At 48.1% G+C, this 21,267-nt stretch overlaps 1 protein-coding gene across 3 annotated transcripts in view; it reads left to right on the top strand.

Moving 5' to 3' along the window:
• JPH4 (junctophilin 4) overlaps positions 1-21,267 on the top strand; it is a 261,994-nt gene that overhangs the window by 152,185 nt on the left and 88,542 nt on the right. For all 3 annotated transcript variants that reach the window (XM_069238198.1, XM_069238197.1, XM_069238199.1), the window contains exons 4-5: positions 10,403-10,521; positions 20,145-20,941. In XM_069238198.1, coding sequence (XP_069094299.1) covers positions 10,403-10,521; positions 20,145-20,941 — 916 coding nt within the window. The remainder of the gene's footprint in view (positions 1-10,402; positions 10,522-20,144; positions 20,942-21,267) is intronic.

Raw genomic sequence — 21,267 nt, 5'->3', positions numbered from 1 at the left:
GTCTAGAACATCTATGCATAGTATATTTTTTGTAATTGAGATACACTAGGGTAAACCTATAGCGTAATACGCTTCGGAGAGTAATGGAAGTATATAGAGCAAATTGCATTTAAATTAATGATTTGGTAGTCCTTGACATATAGGGTCTAGCCACAAACTGCATTTAGTAGTACGTTTTGTAGTCCTAAAAGTGCTACTCACAATCATTTGTGTGGAGTTTATACCTCTGCCTCTCCTGTCTTTTTCTGTACATAGATCTCCACCGTAAGTATGGATTCCCCCAACACAAAAGTTTACATTTTAATAATAAATGTTCAAATAGATAAAAATATAAATAAATACAATTTACTATTAAAAAAAGATATAAAATAGTGAATATTTGTAATGTAATTATAAAATAGTTTAATACATTTTTTTGCATTTAAAAATTCATCTAACAATAACTTTTATTGAATATCATAAGTAATATTATACATCATTTTTAATAACACTTAATGCATAGTAAAAAAAAATTATTTTTTTTATTCTTTTTGATAAAGACTTTTTTTTATTTTGCAAAGAGAAAAGAAAAGGGTAAATACAATGGTACAAACATAGAACAAGATGCCAACGTGCATCTAACAACAGCCGAGCCCATGCTCCCAGACAGTACAATATGATTGGTGGCTATACTTTGTTTAATCTAAGGACCTGCGGCAGCCTCCCACTTCCCCCATATCTTATCATATTTGTTTGGACAGCCTCTGGCCTCATATACAAGTTTTTCATTCTGCGCACACCAGTCTACCCCTCTTCTCCATTTAGTCAGTGTTGGGGCACCTATAGCCTTCCAGCCCGCCACAATATCCCTCTTGGCTACCAGGCACGCCACCCCAAGGAAAACTCGGTCCGGTCTCCTCAACCCAGTGTCGCCCATGATCCCCAGAAGGAGGGGCAGAGGTCTCCTCTCTATGTCTTCCTGTAGGACCTCGGAGATTTCCTGCAAAACAGCTTCCCAGTATGTCACTATGACTGGACAGGTCCATACCATGTGGAAAAAGTCGGCTGTGGGGTTTCTGCAGCGAGGGCATTGCGCTGTGGGGCGTAAGCCCGCTCTGTGTAGTTTGATGGGAGTGAGATAGGCTGTGTGAAGGTAATATGCTTGTATCAATCGAAGGCGTGTGGCCATCGCTAGGGCGCGTGGGGCCATCAATGCTTCGTCCCAGTCCATCCCCTCCATGGGGCCCGCCCATCCCTCCCACCTTCGGCGGAGCTCCCCCAGAGAACCCGGGGTGCCGGCGACCAGGGCACGGTATATCTGGGAAACACCTCCCTTACCCAGGTCCCCCATCAGCACCCTGGCCTCCATAGGACTATGCTCGGGTATGTCTTCTCCCATTTGGACATGTGCTAGTAGGGCGTGTCGGAGCTGGAGATATCTGTGGAACTGTGTCTTATTCAGGGAGAATTTTTTTTGGAGATCCTCAAAGGATCGCATATACGACCCTCTCCAGACGTCCCCCAGAGTAGAGATACCTATATTGTCCCAGTTTCGAAAACCCTCCAAGCCCGCCACCTGCGCCAAGTATCTCCCATGCCATAGCGGGGTCTGTTGGGTGAGACGCCCCTGCCACCCCGTCAACCTCTGAGCAGTCCGCCATCCCTGTAAAATCACCTTCGTTACATCCGGGACGTCTTGAGAGATTGGACCTCCGTAGAGGGTGCCAAAGATCCGAGGGTAGCCCATGGAATGAAGTTCCAACCGGTATGCCGGGGCTGACCACCCACCCCCCACCCTGTCGTTAATTACAAGCAGCTGCGTCGCAAGATAGTAAAAGTGGACATTGGACATGCCTAAGCCCCCCTCGTGTACATCTCTTTGGCAAGTTTTGAGCGCCAGTCGTGAGCGAGCTCCGCTCCATATAAATTGGCGCGCCAGTGAATCCATTTCCCTAAACCTTTTTATGGGTATAGGGAACGGAAAATTTTGCAATAAGTAGAGGAGCCTAGGGAGGATCATCATCTTGTAGAGCGCTATTTTGCCGAGCAAATTAAGGGGGAGGGTCTTCCAGCGCAGAAGATCAATCTTGATTTTCCTAGTTAACGGCGTAATGTTGAGTTCCCATGACAATTCGGGGAGGAGTGAGATGTGTATTCCCAAGTACTTAAAACTGTTTCTTCGTACTGGGATGTTTCGCTGCCAGTCCACACAGTCCCTAGAGCTGTGCAGGGGGACCAATAGGGACTTGGTGGGATTTAGGATCAATCCTGAGGCCTCCGCAAAGAGGCCTAGGATTTCCAGTACGCGGGGGCCGCTTTTGGCCGGGTTGGAAATATATAGGAGGACATCATCTGCGTATAACGCCACGCGATCCTCTAAGCAGGTGGGCCAGGACCAGCCCTCGATCAATGGGTCTCCTCGGAGTATTATCGCTAAGGGTTCTATTATCAATGCGAAGAGCAGGGGAGATAGTGGGCATCCCTGCCGGGTTCCACGGCCAATGGGGAACGGATCTGAAACCACCCCGTTCACCTGAACTCGGGCTGTCGGCCTGGAATATAGGAGTCTCACTAGGCTTCGAAATTTGGGGCCGAGCCCGTTTCTTTGCAGAACCTGTTCGAGGTAAGACCAGTCCACCGTATCAAAGGCTTTCTCGAAATCGAGTAGGAGTAGTGCCAAGGGTTTGTGTGCCAGGGCCAGATGTAGCCGCCTGATGCAGTGTCTGGTGCTGCGGGTGGGCATAAAGCCACATTGGTCAGGATGCACCAGAGTGGGCATTACTGTTTTCAATCTAGAGGCAAGGATCGAAGAGAGCACCTTGACCTCAGTGTTTAAGAGTGAGATGGGCCGGTACGCCGAACAGTGTCGTGATGGTGGTTGGGTTTTGGGGATCACTACAATCGTGGCTTGATCGATCCCAACAGGGAAGCGGCCCAGTCTCTCAGCCTCCTCGTACATATTAAGAAGGTGTGGACCCAGAATGTCACTGCATTTCTTGTATAACTCTGCTGGGAACCCGTCAGGGCCAGGGGTCTTACCCGATGCCAGCCTGGAGATCGCGTTGGTGATTTCTTCGAGGCTAATAGTTTCGTCCAGCCTGTCTCTTGTCTCCGAGGGGACCCTAGGAAGGGTAATGTCGTTTAGAAGGGGAGCATCTCTCTCAATAATCGGGCGGGGGTGCCTCGCATATAGGCTGGCATAATATGAGGCAAAACTCTGCGCAATATCAATAGGTGTTTTGGTGAGGGTGCCCGAGGCATCTAAAATCTCTGGGATAACTCTGTTGGCCAGTGGACGGGTGGCCAACCAATGCAAGAGCTTCCCATTTTTGTCTCCCCAGCCATATATTCGGGCAGTGGAAGCTCTCCAGATATGTTTAGCCGATTCTAGTATTATGTGTTTGATTTCGCCTCTGACTAAGGTCAGTTGTCTCAAGGTAGAGGCAGACGGCAAGGTCGCTTGTTGGCACTCCAGCCTTAAGGCCTTGGCCTCCAGCTTGGAGACCTGAGAATTTCGATCCCTTTCGCGGGAACGGAGGAGGTATTTAGCTTGCCCTCTAAGGGTGGCCTTACATGCTGCCCATAGTGTTCCCGGAGACTGGACTGATCCCGTATTCAGATCGAAGTATTGGGTAAGGTGAGTCGTGACCTCGTGGGCATAGTCTTCGTCCTGCAAATACCAGGCATTCAGTCGCCACACCGGGCGCCTGGAGGGGTCTGTTCCGCCCAAACAAACACGTACTGGAGCATGATCTGAGACTCCACGAGGGAGTATCTCTGCCCCCGTAACGCTCGGGAGGTCCGTGGCGGGCATGAATATAAGATCTATTCTGGATTGCGTTTGGTGGGCAGCTGATGTGTGCGTGTATTGCCGCTCCCTGGGGTGCCAGGTTCTCCATACGTCACATAGGCCTAGGCTCTCGGTCCAGCTGTTGAAGGCCGAAGCCCTATTGGATCTACTGGCAGTGGCCCCGCCAGACACATCCAGGGTGGGGTCGAGAACGGCATTGAAGTCTCCTCCCAACAGGGTGGCCCCCTGGGGGAGCTCCGCCGCCACGCGTCGGAGCGAGAGTAGGAAGGGGTCCAGTCCCGCCGGAGGGGCGTACACACAGACAAGGTTTATTGGCGACCCATGGAGCGTCCCCGTGGCCACTACGAATCTGCCCTGTGGATCGGATTGTGTGCCTGTAATCACCATGGGTAGGGAGCGGTGGAGTAGGATGGCCACACCCCTGGAGCCTCTAGAGAAGCCCGCATGGTATATTCTATCATAACCTCCGCGCATAAGCATGGGGCACCTAGTCCCGAGGAGGTGAGTTTCTTGCAAAAAAAACACCGAGGGTGAATATCTACGAAGAGTGCTAAATACTGCTGACCTTTTGATCTTGTCTAGCAGGCCATTTACGTTCCAGGAGAGGACCTGTGTCAGTGCATGCCAATCGTGGATTGCATGAGTATTGTACCAAATTGAGTGTCTGGTTGTGGATCTAGGGACGGCTGTTTTGAACTTAACAGTGAGATATTAAAATAACAAACGAGATTAAGCGACTCGTTACGCTTTAAACTGGTTTCAAACCCCCCCCCTAACTGCCCCCCTCCCCATACTCCCACCCCGGAAGCATCTGTCGCCCACATACCCAACCAGAACCAGATAGCCAGAGTGACTATCATTGGGGTGGAGTGGTGGACCCCTCCATTTAACCGGATCAACTGCAATTAGCGGCCGTGTGCCGAGGTAAGGTGCCGTACGTCAGAGGGGCACAGCGTGACCAACGACGGTCCCCTAGGGGCCCGCGTCTTAAAGGTTGAACAACCCGGGTCGCCCCCCGGGGGTCCCCCAGCAGGGGTCAAGTATGTTTCATTGTCAGTATTAATCAAGTGCCGGGGACTGGCTCAAGCGTTCGTCGTCCATCGCCTGGGCCGAGGCCCGAGGCTCGGGAGGGTCCGCACTTCCCTCGGTCTGTGAGTCTAAGTTCCGGGCCGTCTCATTGTCCACCAGAGTGTCTGGATCTTTTCCTTTTATCCCCCCCCTCCGGGACCTGGTACGTCTCCGGCTCCTCCGGGGCCCCTCCGGGAGGGGGGGTCCCATCCGGGAGATCTTTTCAGTAGGACCCGGGGGGCCTCTCCGGGCTCCGACGCCCTCCTCTGTAAGTCAGTCCCATGCCTCTTCAGGTGTTTCAAAAAAATGAGCTTTCCCGGCCAAGAGGACTTTGAGTCTTGCGGGGAAGAGGAGCATGTAAGAGAGCTGCATTGCTCTAAGTTTTTGTTTAACCTGCTCATACGAACGACGGCGAGTCTGGACCTCACGGGTGTAGTCCGGGAAGATTAGGATCCTGTGGTTTTCCCAGTGGAGGTCTTCCAGACGCCTAGCCTCCTTGAGGATGCTATCTCTGTCTTTAAAGTTGAGGAAGCGAGCAATCATCGGGCGTTTTGGGCCGCCCGGAGGGGGACGAGGGGCAAGTGCCCTGTGGGCTCGCTCAACCACAAACCAGGGCGAGAGGGACTGTTCCGGCATCCAGGTCTTGATCCAATTCTCTAGGAATTCGGAGGCCCCGCCGTCCTCTATGCCCTCTGGAAAACCAATGAAGCGCAGGTTGTTGCGTCTTGACCGGTTCTCCGCGTCCTCAGCGCGGCGGTGCAACTCTCCGGATCGAGTCATCAGCTGGGTTACCTTGGCTTTAAGGTCGGATAGGTCGCTTTCAGTCTGGGAGACTCTGGCCTCGACCTCAGTGATCCGGTTCACTGCGTTTCTGAGGTCCTGCCTAACAAGGCCCACATCCTCCCGTACTTCCCCGATTTTGGTCTCTACAGCGGATTGCGAAGTTTGGATGGCCTGGAGGATGGCGCTCACTCCGTCCGGCGCCGGGCCCCCACTAGCCGTGTCCCCCTCTCCCCGCTGTCCTGTCGGCGTCGTGAACTGGTCGATCTTTTGCTGAGAGGGTGGAGGTTGTTTGTTCGCCTTGTCTCTCCCCATCGTGGCGCAGGGGGGGGGAGTCGGACAGGTTAAGTCTTGCCGTGTTTCGATTTAAATCTTGGGCCTTGGTTCACTTGTTATGATTGGGTATCCACGGGGTGGCTCGGATCCAGTCTCCCTGGATGTCGCAGTGTCCCAAGTTCACGGCCTGTTTTTTGTCGCGTTGGTGGTCGGGCCATTCAGGTCAGCGGCCTCGTCGGGGAGGGTGAGATTGGCCCGCCGGCCCGCTTGTCGATAGCTGCTTGAAGAATATGTGGGGTCACCTCTGATCCCCCGAACGACTCAGGCATGCCACACGCTCCCGGCCCCCACCCCAAGACAATCAAGGCACCAGGGTGGAGGAGAGGGAATGGGAGCCGCGGGTGGGCATCCTCCATACCACTGTCACGCTGTTCCTCCTCGTGCCAACAGCGTCCCGCCTCCCTTCAGTGGGGTTCCGTGGGTCTTCTCCACTGACAGTTCAGCTGGGCGTCCGGAGGCAGTCCCGTCGGCGCAGGGCCCCTCTTCTTGGGCCGGGGTGGCGTTGCCTCCTCCAATCCGTGGGACTTCGCGCCCCAGTGCTCTCCAGGGTTCCCGGTGCGTCCCCCGTCCGGCGGGTCACCGCGGAGCCTCCCCGTCGATCGTCTCTGTGTGGGCACCCCGGGGCCGCCCTCTCGGCGCAGGGCCTCTCCCCCGAGCCGTCGTCGTCCCCTCAGTCCGCGGGGCTCCGCGGGGCTCCGCGGGGCTCCGCGTGTGGGGCGCGGTCCCAATGCCCTCCCGGACCCCCGGCGTACTTCCGGTCCGGCGGGGCCCCGCGGGTCCCCCACTCCGGCGCCTCCGCGCGGGCACCCAGGGGCGGCCCCGCTAACGTAGGGCCTTTTTCTCGGGTCGGGACAGGGCCGTCTCTTCCGTCCACGGGGCTCCACACGCGGAGCACGACCCAGCGCTCTCCAGGGCCCGCGGGGCGCCCCCAGCCCGGCGCCGCGGCGTCAGTAAGGGCAACAGCGTCGGAGCCGAATCAGCCACGGAGACCCCGTCCCAGCCGCCATTTTTTTTTTCTTTCCCCTCGGAGCCGGTCGGGCCGCGGCGGCAGATCAGAGCCTGCCTTTCGCCACCGCTCACCTCCACCGGCTCCTCGGGATCCAGGGATCACGGGGAGAGTCGAAGCGGCATCCCTCGCTCGGCAAAACCGCGTTAGCTATGGGCGGATGACGGAGGGGTCCAGAGCACTCTCAGAGTGCGACCGCCATCTTGACGCCCGAAGCCACGCCCCCAATGAATTTATTTTTAATGTCTACTTTTAGACTTAATATATAAAAATAATTTACATTAATATTTCACCCAAAAATATTTTAACAAACGTTTTCCAATTTGAATAAACCTTTTTACTTTTCCCTATACTTTAGCACAGGGAGACTTGGTAGGGGGGTGGGGAAACCCAGATTCACACTAACCTGCTGGCAAAATACGAACACATGTATGAACCTGGCTGGAAAACAAGGATATTATTTCAAAGCAATATGCATTGTTGTTGAATATCTAACCAAGGTGAAGACCCTTCAAACACAAGTACACAGTCAGCAATCACAGACAAGATAATTAAAGAGGTAGGTTCAGACAGATGCAGAAAGCGGAATCAGACAGGATTTGTCTACAGAGTGACCAGGACTTTGATGAAAGTGTGATGCGTGTTCTCATGCACCAAGAAGTGAAGAAACACGCCTTGTGTGCTAAGAGTTCACCAACAGGCCTGGGCAAAATTTAAATTACAGCCATAAAACTCATGAAATTTCACATTACACAACTTTGCGTAATGTTTTTTAAGCAAATGCATACCTCACGTACAGAAGTCTTGAGAGATCCCAGCAGGAGACTTGTTTGCACAGAAAATGTCTCACTGAGAGATTTCTACTTGAACCTGTATTCTACTGGCACCTTGTGATACTTTTTTACACAAGGTGAGTGCTTGTTTAAAAAACGTAAACAAAACGTTGCTCTGAAAGTTTACTTTGTAAAACTTCCATGGAACTTCCTGAAATTTTGCGACAAAAAAATCACGCAATTTCACCCACCCCTGATCAGGATCGTTGACTTCACAAAGGTAAGGATAAGCTCTTTTATTAAAAACGTAGACCGCTGCGATGTCGCAGCTACCGCCTCAACCGTCCTCTTGACTCCCAGTGTCTCGAGCTCTCTGTCACGAGCTCGGGACGTAAAACGGGAGTCGCGAGGACGCGGCAACACCACACTAACTCCACTTATATGTACCTTGACGATATACATATATATTCAAGGTAAGCAGATGTAGAGCTAGGAGTAGTAAATCAATACCTCCTTTACACATCTCAAGTATTTTGTCCACAATATTCTTGTATCTCAGTATTCTTAGACTCGTTATTCAGTAGCACAGTAGTAAGAAGCATAGGGGTATATTTTCAAGTCCCTAGCGCTATCTTGCACCTCCATAGCGTCATTTTTTTAACGCTAAGATATGCACTAAGGTGGCTTTTCCTCCATGCCGTATTTACAAAGTGGCACAATGCTTGCACTGCGCCACTTTGCAACCCACATCGCCACATTATGCCTGCGTCAGGGGGCATTCCGATGCAGGGAGGCCCGAAAAATGGCACAGTGAAATTTACAACATTTCACTGTCCCATTTCTTCCGTCATTTTTAACGTCTGCTCAGAGCAGGCATTAAAATGACGCACCCATTTTAATCAATGGGCCTTCCTGTGCTTTGCTGCATTAGTGTCAACATTTTTGATGCTAGTGCAGCAAAGCACCACAATAACATCAAACATTTTGACGCTATTGTCCTAACGACCGCCATGGTGCGCCGTATTATAAATACGGCGCAACTATGGTGTCGTTAGGTGGGACAGGGGTCATGCAAGAAGAGTGGCACATCAGGGCTGATGCGCCACTTTCTTGTAAATATGCCCTTTAGTCCTTTAAAAGTGATGTAAAACAAACAAAAACATTCCTGTGTAAAACTGTTACAACAGCCACTTGTATGGTTTTGACAATAATTGCTAACTCATTTTGTCTGTCAATAAAAACAAGTATTGCATTGTTTTTACTAGTTTGTTTGCATCAATATCAGTAAGATACAAAACTGCTTCCCAGGTTTACTCAGGGAAAAAATAATTTATCTCAGTATACTATACGTGGTACTTAACTACAAGTAAAAGCAATAGCTCCCAGTCATTTTATTGTTCTGCAGAATGCAAGCTAGTCCTGAACAGCTGATAACTCCTTCATACGTGTCACAGACTATGGGGGTCCCCGGCGGTCGGAGATAATGTGGCGGTAGTACCACCAACAGGCTGGCGGTACATACTGCAACATTATGACATTGGCGGGTTGGCTGCAGCCAACCCGCAAATGTACCACTCCGACTGCCATGGCGGTAGCAGCCCCCGGGCCGGAGATAATGATTTCCAGCCCGGCATCCACTAATGTACTACCGGCGGGATAATGACCCAGCTTAGCGCCATGGTGAACGCCACGAAAACCATGGCGGTAGGCACTACCAGTGACAGGGAATTCCTTCTCCGTCACTGGTAGAAGGTTCACCTCCCCAAACTCTCCAGACGCCCCCCATTCCACCCTACATCCACGTTTCCCCCCTTCCAATCTCCCACCCACCCCATACACACACACTCGCAGACATGCACCACGCATACACACACTCACTCACACAGGCATACAAGCATTCATTCACGCATGCATCCATTCATTCACACACACATCCGTACCACATGCACACTGACACGCAGACACGCATTCACATTTCCATTCATACACGCATTCTCACACATGCACACACACATATGCAAACAACACTACACACACATTCGCAATCACGCACACATTCACACATTCATGCACACACCCCCACATGCACACACAACACCACCCATCACCCTCCCTTGTCGGAAACCCAACTTACTTGCATACAGGAGGTCTTCTAGCAGGGGACTGGACGGGGTGCTGCTACCACCAGCAGCGCCCGCCAGCAGAACATCACCAGGCTGTATCACAGGTCATGATACGGCTGGCGGCGGTCTACTGGCGTGGAGCTGCTGGTGGTAGCAGCGCCACCTTAACACCATCCGCCAGTATGGCCACAGACGGATTTCCGTCCTTCTTGTGGCGGAAATCCAGCTGTGGGCATAATTTGGCGGATGGATATTAGCCGCTTTGACGGCTTTTTCGCGGCTGTCACCGCGGCGGTAGGTGGCATTTATCGCCGATATCAAAATGAGGGCCTATGTGAATAGTTTAATGACATACTGGCTTTGGTCTGTTCATAGTCTGTTTGAGGGTCTTACATTATTTTATTGATATATTGATCTGGCTATCTGTGTGGTGAAAGATCCATCTATTATGATGAATGAGATGGGGGTACTCTGTCTTGAGCCTGATTCTTTGATGTCTAAGTGAACACTGCCCTTTCTTCCATAGGACCAGTGAGGCTCGTCGGAAGGCCGATGCTGCAATGCTGGCTGCACAGCGAGCCATGGAAGCCTGTCGGATGGCTAAAATCATGACCCAGGACTTGGAACTGTTACTGGATGTGCCAGGTGAGATGGGGAGTTGGAGGGAGAGCTGTGAGAGGGACCTAAGAATATGGTGGCTAAATAGGAACTGAAAGGATGGCCCTGGGATGCTGGGTGGAGCCTGGGAACATAACTTTTGAGGTCAGCTTAAGTTTGAGCATTCACTGCTGTCCAGGCTGGTATCAAATCTAGGCAGTGTCAGTCCCTTCACTAATGCCCACTGTCCCAGTCCCTGGTCTGCCCCGAAGAGTTGGAATCTTAGACAAAGTCCACACCCTTCTATCCCATGCTGTTAAAATGTGTTGTAATTAGTGTGGTTATAGTAGTTCACAACAGCTAGGCCATCTGGACACTAAAGGTTCAATGAGACAGAAATCATCCCTTCTCAGACCATTCCCCTGGCACACTGTGGGTCATTGGCAGCCTCTCAGTGCTAGAACCAGGCCCCTGGCTATAAATGGGAGTAACCACCCCAAAAGAAAGAAGCAGTCTGCCATGTAGCATCTTCTGACTGTTTCACTGATGATCAGTGGTGGCTGCTGAGAAGGCTGGTACTTGGAGCCGTAGAACCATGTGGATTGAGAAGTTTATGCAAGTCTTGAAAATCCTGTGCAGCCAACCCCAGGCACTACACAGGAACCCTTCAATTCCCTCCATTTAGTATAGAAGTAAGACATGATTAGTGGTCTGCAGTACATCTTGAGATAGTTTTACTCCAAGGTAACCATGAAGAGCACCCCTAGTTCCAGCAAGCAGAACATTTTCAGTGGGAATTATAGTATAAAAGAAATACAAAGGTTTCTGAGATATCCCGTCTTCCAAACAGTTGGTCCTGGTTATGTTTTTTAATATTTCCCAAACTTCAGTTCATATGTTTTTTTCTATTCTTGGGTATTCCTTTATCTGCCCAATCACCACAAACATCCTATATCCCAGCTAGGTATCTTACTGCCTCACAGTCACTTTGCCAAGTATAGGATGAAAAAAAAACATTATAACCAGTCATTCCAAATTCCTGGAAACAATCTTGTTGCTGAACAGAACATTAAACAACGTACTCCTGGGTAAACATTTATCACTGGAAAGAAGTCATTTATTGAATGAGAGGGCCACTCACGCTTTTCGAAATGAAGCTCTCCTTCATACGGATGTGCCATTTATTCTTAGAGATGTACAGGTTATTTATAGAAACAGGCCCTCGCTTTTAAAAATGCTGCAGATCTATATAGCAGTGTTTAGATCCCTTGGCATGTCTTTTGCATCTGCCTTTTTATCTTCATTATTTGACTTGAATGTGCTACCTTGCTTGGTAAGGTCTCATGGTGGCATACTAATGGTGGTATAGTTCTTAATGTATTCACCACAGAAGCTGGCCATTCTAGGGATGATCACACTACAGGGCATCAGTGACGCTGTGGGTTTGCCTAGTAAGCCTACCAAGCCAGGGTTAGGTCACATGCAATTGTCATTGAAAATGTGACCATTATATTTTAGCTTTGTCTTCTCAGGATTCAGGGTGAGGTTTGCATCATCCCCAGAACTGGATCTTTCATATATTGACATGCTTGAATCTCTATCACCAGGGTGGGTCTCACTGGTAAACTTAAATAGCAGTAAACAGTGTTAACTTGACCATCACCCTCAACAACAGTGTTTGTTTAGTAGCACAGCCACCTTATTTAAGGAAACCCAAATTTCAGCCAATGATGTGGAAGTGCTAGCTCTCCCACTCCCCCTAGAGGCCACCATAGTTCAGATTTCTACTGCCATGTGCGAGGGAGTCCCCTTGCAGAGCCCTGCTCTAACCTCCTAGTGACCTTATCCTGTTACCTTTTTTAGCCTATCCTGGGACAGAACTAACCCTACCTTCAGGTTCCAGAGTACTGTGAGTTGTCTTTTAGGATAAATTATTTTTTCTCAGTCATGGACTCCCTTTATTTCTCTGTCACCAACAGTCACTATGACTAACAGAGTGAAAAAAATCTTTATTCAAATCCTGCACATGGAAATATATACATTAATAATCCACATAACATCCTACTCATTCATGCTGTGAGATATGTAAGACATTTTCTTCTAAATCTCTGAATGACAGAGAGAGGAGTTTGCTACTATATTTGCTAGAAAGTAGTAAGAAATACCCTCCTTCTAAGGGGAAATTCCCCATTGTCTGGGATTGATTCAGTGAAAAGGGCCCCACCAAATACTTCCACAAAGGTAGTGCAAAAAAGGAGTTTCCTGTAATGGACATATTTCATAAAGTGCTTGCAGTTACCTCCTCAAATTATGGAGTTTCCTCAGACAAGCACTCGAAGAAAGATAATGCCTGTCTGTTTAAACAAACTGCACAGAAATATCATTCCTATGAGGTACAATCATCATTAAAGAACAAAAAACCTTTGCCTTCTATCCATTTCCAATCCATTTGTCAATGACTACCAAGAAGAAAAATCTCAACTTGTTTCTGTTGATGACAATGACACCCTCAGCAACCATTACACTTTCGGCAACCAGTCCAAGAAAGTCACTCCTTCCACCATTGATGCTGTTACCATAGCTCTGGATAACCTTGATGACAACAATACCTTCAATGTTGACACCTTGCTGTTGACAACAGCTTTTTCTGCAATTACCTTTTCACCAGTAAAGGTGACAGCAAGTTTACCTACCCACATTCTGGACTGGCAACTAGAAGAAAATGTCAGCAAACTTGCCTACAGTCCTGCCAAATTTGGTACACAACTGGATAAGGTACGCCCCATACTTTGAGGACATAAAAGATGGAAGGATCCTTATCAAGAGTATATGTATCAACAGGATTTTACACCTAACAATTTACAATCAACCTCCTAGTTACATTAGAGAGCCAGAACTCTCATAGGTGCCTGTGGCTTATTACCTACACTACAGCAAATAATGGATATTTTTGACAGATTATTGCCTCAGAACCCTTCGGTACAATTCACTTTTATTCCTCCCGCAGTGCCTGCTTTGCCTGCTCCACCTCCTCATCTGACATCATAAGCTTCCTCGATATATACACATCCACCACCTCAAAAGGAACCAAATCCCAGACTTTTTAACAAACCACTTCCCCACCAACTCCAAAGGACATAGGAGAGGAAGTCGCTACTGGCTATGTGAATTGAAGTGGTAATGAACAGGATCAGGAACGTCTGCCAGGAGGTTATGGAGGAGATGATGAGTTGGAAGACTACAGCATACTCAAAGAGCCAGATTGTCCCCCAGATGATATAGCCCACTTTTATCCTATAATGGAGAGAGCTGCTTAAAAGTTCAATTTACCGGTAGAACAGCAGTGCTTCTTTATGACTACAGGGAGCAGCCACACAAGACCATAAAATTCAAATCCATACTAGATTTTTGGCCCTCATAATGAACTCGGTGGTGTTTACCGCTGTGTTTAGACTGGCAGTCATTTAACTGACCTCCAGCCCCCTTGGGACCCCGCCGGCCGCATAAAGAACATTCTGCTGGGCCGGCGGGCATAAACATTGTTCTGCCGAATGGCCCAGCAGAATGCATGTCCGGGACACTGCTGGTGGCTCCACATGGAGCCGCCGTCAATGCCTCTGTACTGCGGGTGCAACTGCACCCTTCGCGCAGATCACTGGCCGTAAATCGGGCAGTGACCTGCACGATGGGGCACCGCACAGGGGCCCCTGCACTGCCCATGTGTTCATTATATGGCGGTTCAGCCCGCCATGCCGGTGGCGGTCTCCTCACGCGCCGCCGGCATGGCGGGCTGAACCGCCGGAGTTCATAATGATCCCCTTCGTCTGGTCGGGAGGGCTAAAACGAATGAAGATGCCAACTAAAGTCCCAGGAGTAATACCACAATTGTAGAAATGTAGGGCCTCAGATATGGCTTCAGCCTTCCTTACTGGCGACCCAAAGCCGGAATCTGTGGGAGCATCAGCAGCCCAGTATAGATCAATTACCCTCTCCCACCACTGTCTGCTCACCCAGACAGAGACAACAGGTGAAAAGATAATTTGGCTGCAGAATTAGTTCGATGACTGCAATATTCATTAATCCTGGCAATGCTTTAGCAATTTTAGAACAATATGATTACCCAATGTGGCATGACATTTTGACACTGCTTGGCCTCATTCTAGATGACAAAAAAGAGGCTGCTAAGTCAATTCTCAAAGCAGGAGAAATAATACCACCAGCCACAATTGACACATCAGTATACGTTTCGTAAGCAGGTTTCTGCCAGCTAGTAGGGGCAGCTGTTTTGAAAAGGCGAGCTTGGCTCAGATCCACAGCATTCCGCACAGAGGTACAGTCAAAGAACATTGGCATACTGTTTAATGGCCTTTGTGTGTTTGGGAAGTATCTGGAACAGACCCTCCAGAGTACCAAAACGGACACAGATACAGCAAAATCACTAGCACTACTGCAATACAAAGGTCCTGCTCAACCACTTTTCATGTCTCATGCAGGTTCCAAGTTTACAGGAGAGGTTTCAATCAATGTGGAGGTCAAGTACGACAATACTACCCCCAAAGGCAAATATGTTATGACCAAGGATATACACCCCACTGTAACTAAAGACAAGGCTAAGGAAGATCATCTGGCAAAAGTGGAGCTCCTCCAAAATAACCTCAAACAAAACACAGAAGAGAAATTGACTAGCCACTGCTGCCCCTACTTTCCAACTCAATCTCAGAAAGTGGAGGACAATTTACCATTTTGTCCCTGCATGGGAGCCGATAATTTAGGACCAGTGTGTGCAGCAAATGGTACACACAGGACATTCTTGGAATTTGTACAAAGTCCACCTATCTGGCCACCCAAAAATGAAACATCATCTCCACTTTAGGGAATTGCAACTGGAAATGTTCCTTCTCCTCAATGGGCCAATCGAGAAGGTCCCCAAATCACAGAGCAACCAGGAATTGTATTCCAGATTCTTTTGATTAAAAAGAAAATGACACATCTAAATCTCAGACAAATGAACACATTTCAGAATAGGCAGTCTTTTTGGATGGCTATGCTTCAGGAAGCCTTTTTAATGATCGAGACAGGAGATTACCTGACATCCCTACTCTTTTAAGACATGTATTTCCATATATTCCTGTCCATCTAAGGGACAAGAATTTCTTCCGCTTTTCAGTGGGAGGGCAGCACTATCAATTCAAGGGGCTCCCATTCATCTCAAATCAACATTTCGGATTTGCACTTAGCGCCTAGCTCCAGTTGCTGTCTTCCTCAAGCAACAGGGTTATCAACTGTACCCACAGTTGGACAATTGACTTAGCAAGGCTCCATCAGAGGAAGAGACAAAGACTTCTAAAGCTGCCTGCATCAGTCTATTTCAGAGTTTGGGTCTCACATTAAACAAAAAGTAATCTTATTTAGAGCTGCACATAAAGATTCAGTTCATGGGATTGCTATGTGATGCACAGTTGGGGATGGCATTCCCATCACCAGAAGGAGTGCCGAAGCTTCAGACCATGTAAAGAACCTATCTACCAGACAATAAATCACAGACAGACACTGCACGTCTCTACTGGACATAGGTCTCATTTCCTTTTGAAGGCTTTGCATGAGCCCCATTCAACAAGAACTGGACATTCAATGGAATCAAATCGATGGCTCATGTGATGACATACTCTGAGTCACCAGATGACTAACACAGGCGCTATTGTGGCAGAGATTCCCCGCAAACCTCAAGCCAGGTCTTCCATTCCTGTCTTTATCATTCTAAGTGGTGCTTCAGATGTGTCCGTGGAAAGTTTGGGGGCTTACCTGCAACAGTTGTCAACCAAAGGCCTCTGTTTAGAGGCATAAAATACTTTTCACATCTACGTACTAGATCTCCATGCTATAACACTGGACCAACAAGTGTTCCTAGCAAGACTAGCAGGCCAAGCAGTCCTCATCAGGATGGGCAATACTAGATCTATGTTTTACATAGCAAGAATTGGGAGATGTTGTCCCGCCCTCTCTCGAAATAGGCTCAACTCCTATGGGGCTGGGCTGTTTCCCCCAAAATTAACATTGCTGTGGAAAACTTGCCAGGATGCAAAAACAATGAGGCGGATGCTCTCAGTCGACAACTATCAGACTGCCATAAGTGGGAAAATCACCATGATCAAGTGAATTAAATCTTTCGACAATAAGGTCAGCCCACAATCAATTTGTTTGCGACTCAGAACAACAAAAATGCCAGTGCTTCGCTAGCAGATTTTGGCAACCGGGAACCATGGGCAATGCCTTTCGTTCAGATGCTCCAACTTTTTTCCCTATGCCTTTCCTCCATTTTCCTTGACCCCCAAGGTTTTGAGGCAGGCAAAATCAGATAATTGCACTCCAGTCCTCTTTGCTCCACTCCTGCAACTTTCTGCTCTTCCGGAGATACCACTGTAACCACACCCCAACCTGGTCCCTAATTCACAGAGGAGACCCCAATCATTGAATCTGTCAGCATGGTAACTGATCACTTAAAGTTTGCCCACTTGGATTTGCCAATGGAATGTCGGAACATCATACCACAAATATTGGCACCAGCTACGGTAAAGACATTAAACACTAAATGGAACTGTTTCTGTGCCTGTTGCAAAGACTAGGGGTTTCATCCAATACTCATACAAACTCACCAAATACCCAATACTTGTTGGCTGAAAAAGATCTGCAGTATCATTTGTGCGAGTCCATCTGGTGGCAATATCAAAACATAAGTGGCCTTATCCACTCTGTTCACCTAGAGAATCATAAAACATTTTATGACGGGATTCTTTTGAGTGTTTCCACCTGTGAAGCACCCTCTGATGTTTTGAGAGTTCAGTACTGCCTTAAGTTAACTGATGTTGCCTCCCTTCAAACCGATCCATAAAGCACACCTAAAGTTTGTGGAAAACAGCCCTTATCATAGTGCTTACATCAGCAAGAAGGGTAGGGGAGATGCAAACATTCATTATCAAGGAACACTTTCCCTGATTCGCAAACCAATCCTAAATTTATACCCAAAGTCTCTACTGACTTTCACTGTCATACTCCATTCATTCTTCCCAAATCCAACAATGTTAGCAGAAAGATTGTTGCATTCCCCTCCAAAGAATGGTAAGGGCACATTCCACCAGAATCATGGCTAAGACTACTGTACTCTACTCTGACGTACCCTTGCAAGACATCTGTCGCGCAGTTAACTGGAGGAGCAGGAAAACATTCACAAAGAACTACTGCCTTGATATGAACCCAGAAGTTGATACAGAATTGGGACAGGCAGTCCTCCCAAACCTCTTTCAGTAAAGGTGAGCCTGCTTCCTGTATTCTAATATTTATTAAAATTGTTATGAACTGCTTCAAGCACGTGAATATATGAAATATTCAATGCTGACAAAGAAAGTAGGTACTTACCTGTAACTCCAGCGTAGGTATCTTTCATATATTCACATGTGGCTCTCTTCTCTTCCTGGTCAGAGGCTCAACCATTACATGTTTTTCTCACACTTGTGCTATGAAATATGAGCTATGGGGACCTCTTGGGAGAGTAGGGTAGAAGATCTGGAACTTCCACCTCATTGGCTGAAGTTCGGGCTACTTCAAATGAGGTGAATTTGCTACGAAAAACACTGTTGTTGAGGCCTTGGCCATTTTAACCCAGTTTACCTGCTATTTAAGATTACTGGTGATTCCCAGCCTGACAACAGGGTATGATTCAAGTATGTGAATATATGAAGCATACCAATGCTGGAGAACTGGACATACAGGTAAGTAACTCATTTCTTACAGTACCTGGCATACTAGTCTTAAGGCATTTTAATGTTCTTCTTGGGAATTCAAGAATGTCTGCTTATTTATTTCGACCTACATGTCATAGATTAATTTTTTGTTTTTTCTCAATCTTGCCAGGTGGCAGTTAGTTTGCCTTCCACAATGATGCAACTTTCCACTTCACCTCACAAAAACAATGGGAATATTAACGATAAATAGATTTTTGTCCTTAGCGTCAAGTATACTTCCTCTCGTGTCTTTGCAATAGGCATATTCCAAGACGGCTGCATGTTACTTCTTCTATGTCTGTTGACCCATCCCAAGACAGGTGCAATGCTTTTGTTTGTTTTTTGTCCCTGGCTGTCTCTCAAGACTTGAGGGCCTTTGGGTAAAAGTGGCAGCCTTCCTAGAATGGCTGGTATGTCCCTTGTTTCATGGGACCTTCACACTGTTTCACTGAAATGTGGGAGCTCTTTTATAGATGACCACTGCAGTCGAATGTTCACAAACCATTTTGGTGAGAGACATTAGGGACTTCCAACCACCAATACTCAGTGGCCCAGCTACATGCTACCTACAGCAAGGCATGCGTCACGAAGCAGCATTGACTCATTGATCGGTAGTGTGCTGTGCCTGGTTTTCATTCAGTCTTTGAAGCATGCACCAATATGTGTGTTGACTGCTGGTGTCATTCAGGTCTCCAACCTTCGCATTGCACTGGGGCCAGCCTACAATGGGAAATGATGCATTCCACCACATGTCTGCACTTGCTCACCTCCTTAAATGAGTCTTTTGCTTCTGCTGAGTCAAGGCACAATTTTATTAACTGCCTGACTGCTATTAGCTGGAAGAACAAGACATATCAGAAGCAATATGATCCTAAGACTCAGATTTCAATTGTGGGTCTTACTGACTGGCAGCTAAGCGGTAGATGGTGCTCACCCTGGGCCAACATCCTGCATCTGTGATAGTACACCAATTGCAATTGGTAATTTACCCCAAAAATAGCAACATCACAAAGAATCATTAATTTTGCTTAAGATTTCTGTGGATTCTCCATCGACTGTGTGAACAGTTTCTATCTTGGTCATCTTGTGAATTGGCCATAAAGATCAACTATTGCCAATTCTGTCCACCGTGCATCAACTTTCTGTTCAAAAGCAAATCCCATTTAATTGTCTTCATTGTAAGTCATACGGTCAGTGGACTTGGTCCACCCTTACTTGGCATCATGTCCTATCTCCACATTCCAGCAGGGAAGCTGTAGGTTTCTAGAGCATGCTCGCTTAGAACATTTAGTAAGTAGAAATTTGGTGGCGTAGACCTTGGGGCACAGCCTGCACCCGATCTTAACAGTAGATCATGTCTTCAGGTTCCTTCTTAAAACCTTTATATCATGTTTTATATAGATTACAGTTCGTTATTGCAGGGTATAAAATTAAAAACCGTTTTCTTTGTTTTGGAAGTGCCCTACTCAGGCACAAGGAAATAAAGTTTTTGTCGGGAGCAGTTCCATGTCTGGTGCCAGGGTATAATTCGGCACCTTATGTGTAAGGGCTGTGACAAAGACAGGTGATGCGTTGGTTCATAGCGGACATCTCTTTGTTGCACCTTGCTGAATGGGTCTTTTGATGCCTTTGCATTCAACAAACTCTAGCATACAGTGCCTTCAAGGCCTGACGACATTAGTGCCCTTTTTGGTGAGGCTGAAGCTGCTTCTCATGTTCATGGTGGCTAACTGAACTATGAAGATTACAAGGTGCTCAGATATGCAGGGGGTCACTATTGAACACAATGTTTATGTACAATCTTCTTTAGAATACTTGGACTGACAGTTGTTTGGTTGGTTAAGTGGCAGCAAATGGGGGAGAAATTAACCACTTTTTCTCTCCATCACACAGGGAGACGCCAACACAGGGACTCAGAGGAGACTGATGCTGACCTGCTGGAGGGCTATGACAGTCCCTACGAAAATGGGCTGACACCCTCAGATGTGACACCAGACCCCAGCCTGCCACCAAGCTACCCTGCCACACCACTCCAGCACTGGCGGGGACTTCCCCACCATCACCCTCGTCCTATTCTGGAGAATGGGGAGCGTAGCCACAACAGATTGGATGATCAACTAGCTGCCGACCTCTCGGACACTGATGACTGGCCACTGACCAAGGAGCGAGAGAGTCCAGTGCTTGGGATGCGGCGGTCCAATGGGGCCATTTATGGGTGTGGCCGGGTGCTGAGTGGTGGTGGGGGTGGATACAGACCAGGAAGGGGTGAATATGTCACCAGACCTCCACCCTTCCCACACTTTGATGATGGGCTGTGGGAGCAGGATGAGGAAAATCTCAGTAATTATGAACTGGAAGACTACCATGTGCCCGATGGACTTGAGGAGGATGTCTGTGACTTCAGAGAAAACACAGAAGTATTGGTGGAGGAGCCAGGGGAGGTTACAGCAGAGTTCTTCGACTGTGAGAACAATGGGCAAGGGGATACCAGCAGGACTGAGGCCCCAGAGGTGGGTGGCACAGGTTCTGGAACACAGGATGGACAGACCAGCTGTGCACCTCCAGGTTTGAAGCCTGAGGGTCCAGCTTTAGGAACAGATGACCGGCCCTCACTCCAGTTGGACACCACCCTGAGCATGCCAGATTTGGGGGACAGTAGTACAGAGTGCCCAGAGAGCAGTGTGCAGCAGGTAAGAAGTCATGCCTGCTTACATCATCATTGTATAAAATAAATTAAAATATTGAAAATTTAACATATGAAGATATTTAATTTTATTCTGTTCGTGACCACCAGACTTCCTAGTGGATGATCTGAGGTGCTTACACAGAAGGCCCCAAGTGAGCAGGTACATTGTCAATTTGGCTGAGAGGGTAGTTCACCATGCTCCTAGCGGACTACCATGTCCAGCAAACTCTAAAAGAGGTCGTAAATTTCCAATTCTGTGAGAAGCTTCCTTACCTGCGCCAATTGCATGAGGAAAGTGAGTTACTCTAGAATCGTATTCATATTTTCTGA

Source organism: Pleurodeles waltl, chromosome 6 (assembly GCF_031143425.1).
Source record: "Pleurodeles waltl isolate 20211129_DDA chromosome 6, aPleWal1.hap1.20221129, whole genome shotgun sequence".
NCBI classification, from domain to species: domain Eukaryota; kingdom Metazoa; phylum Chordata; class Amphibia; order Caudata; family Salamandridae; genus Pleurodeles; species Pleurodeles waltl.
Note: the sequence above shows the minus strand (reverse complement) of the source record. Positions and strands in the feature narration are given on the sequence as shown.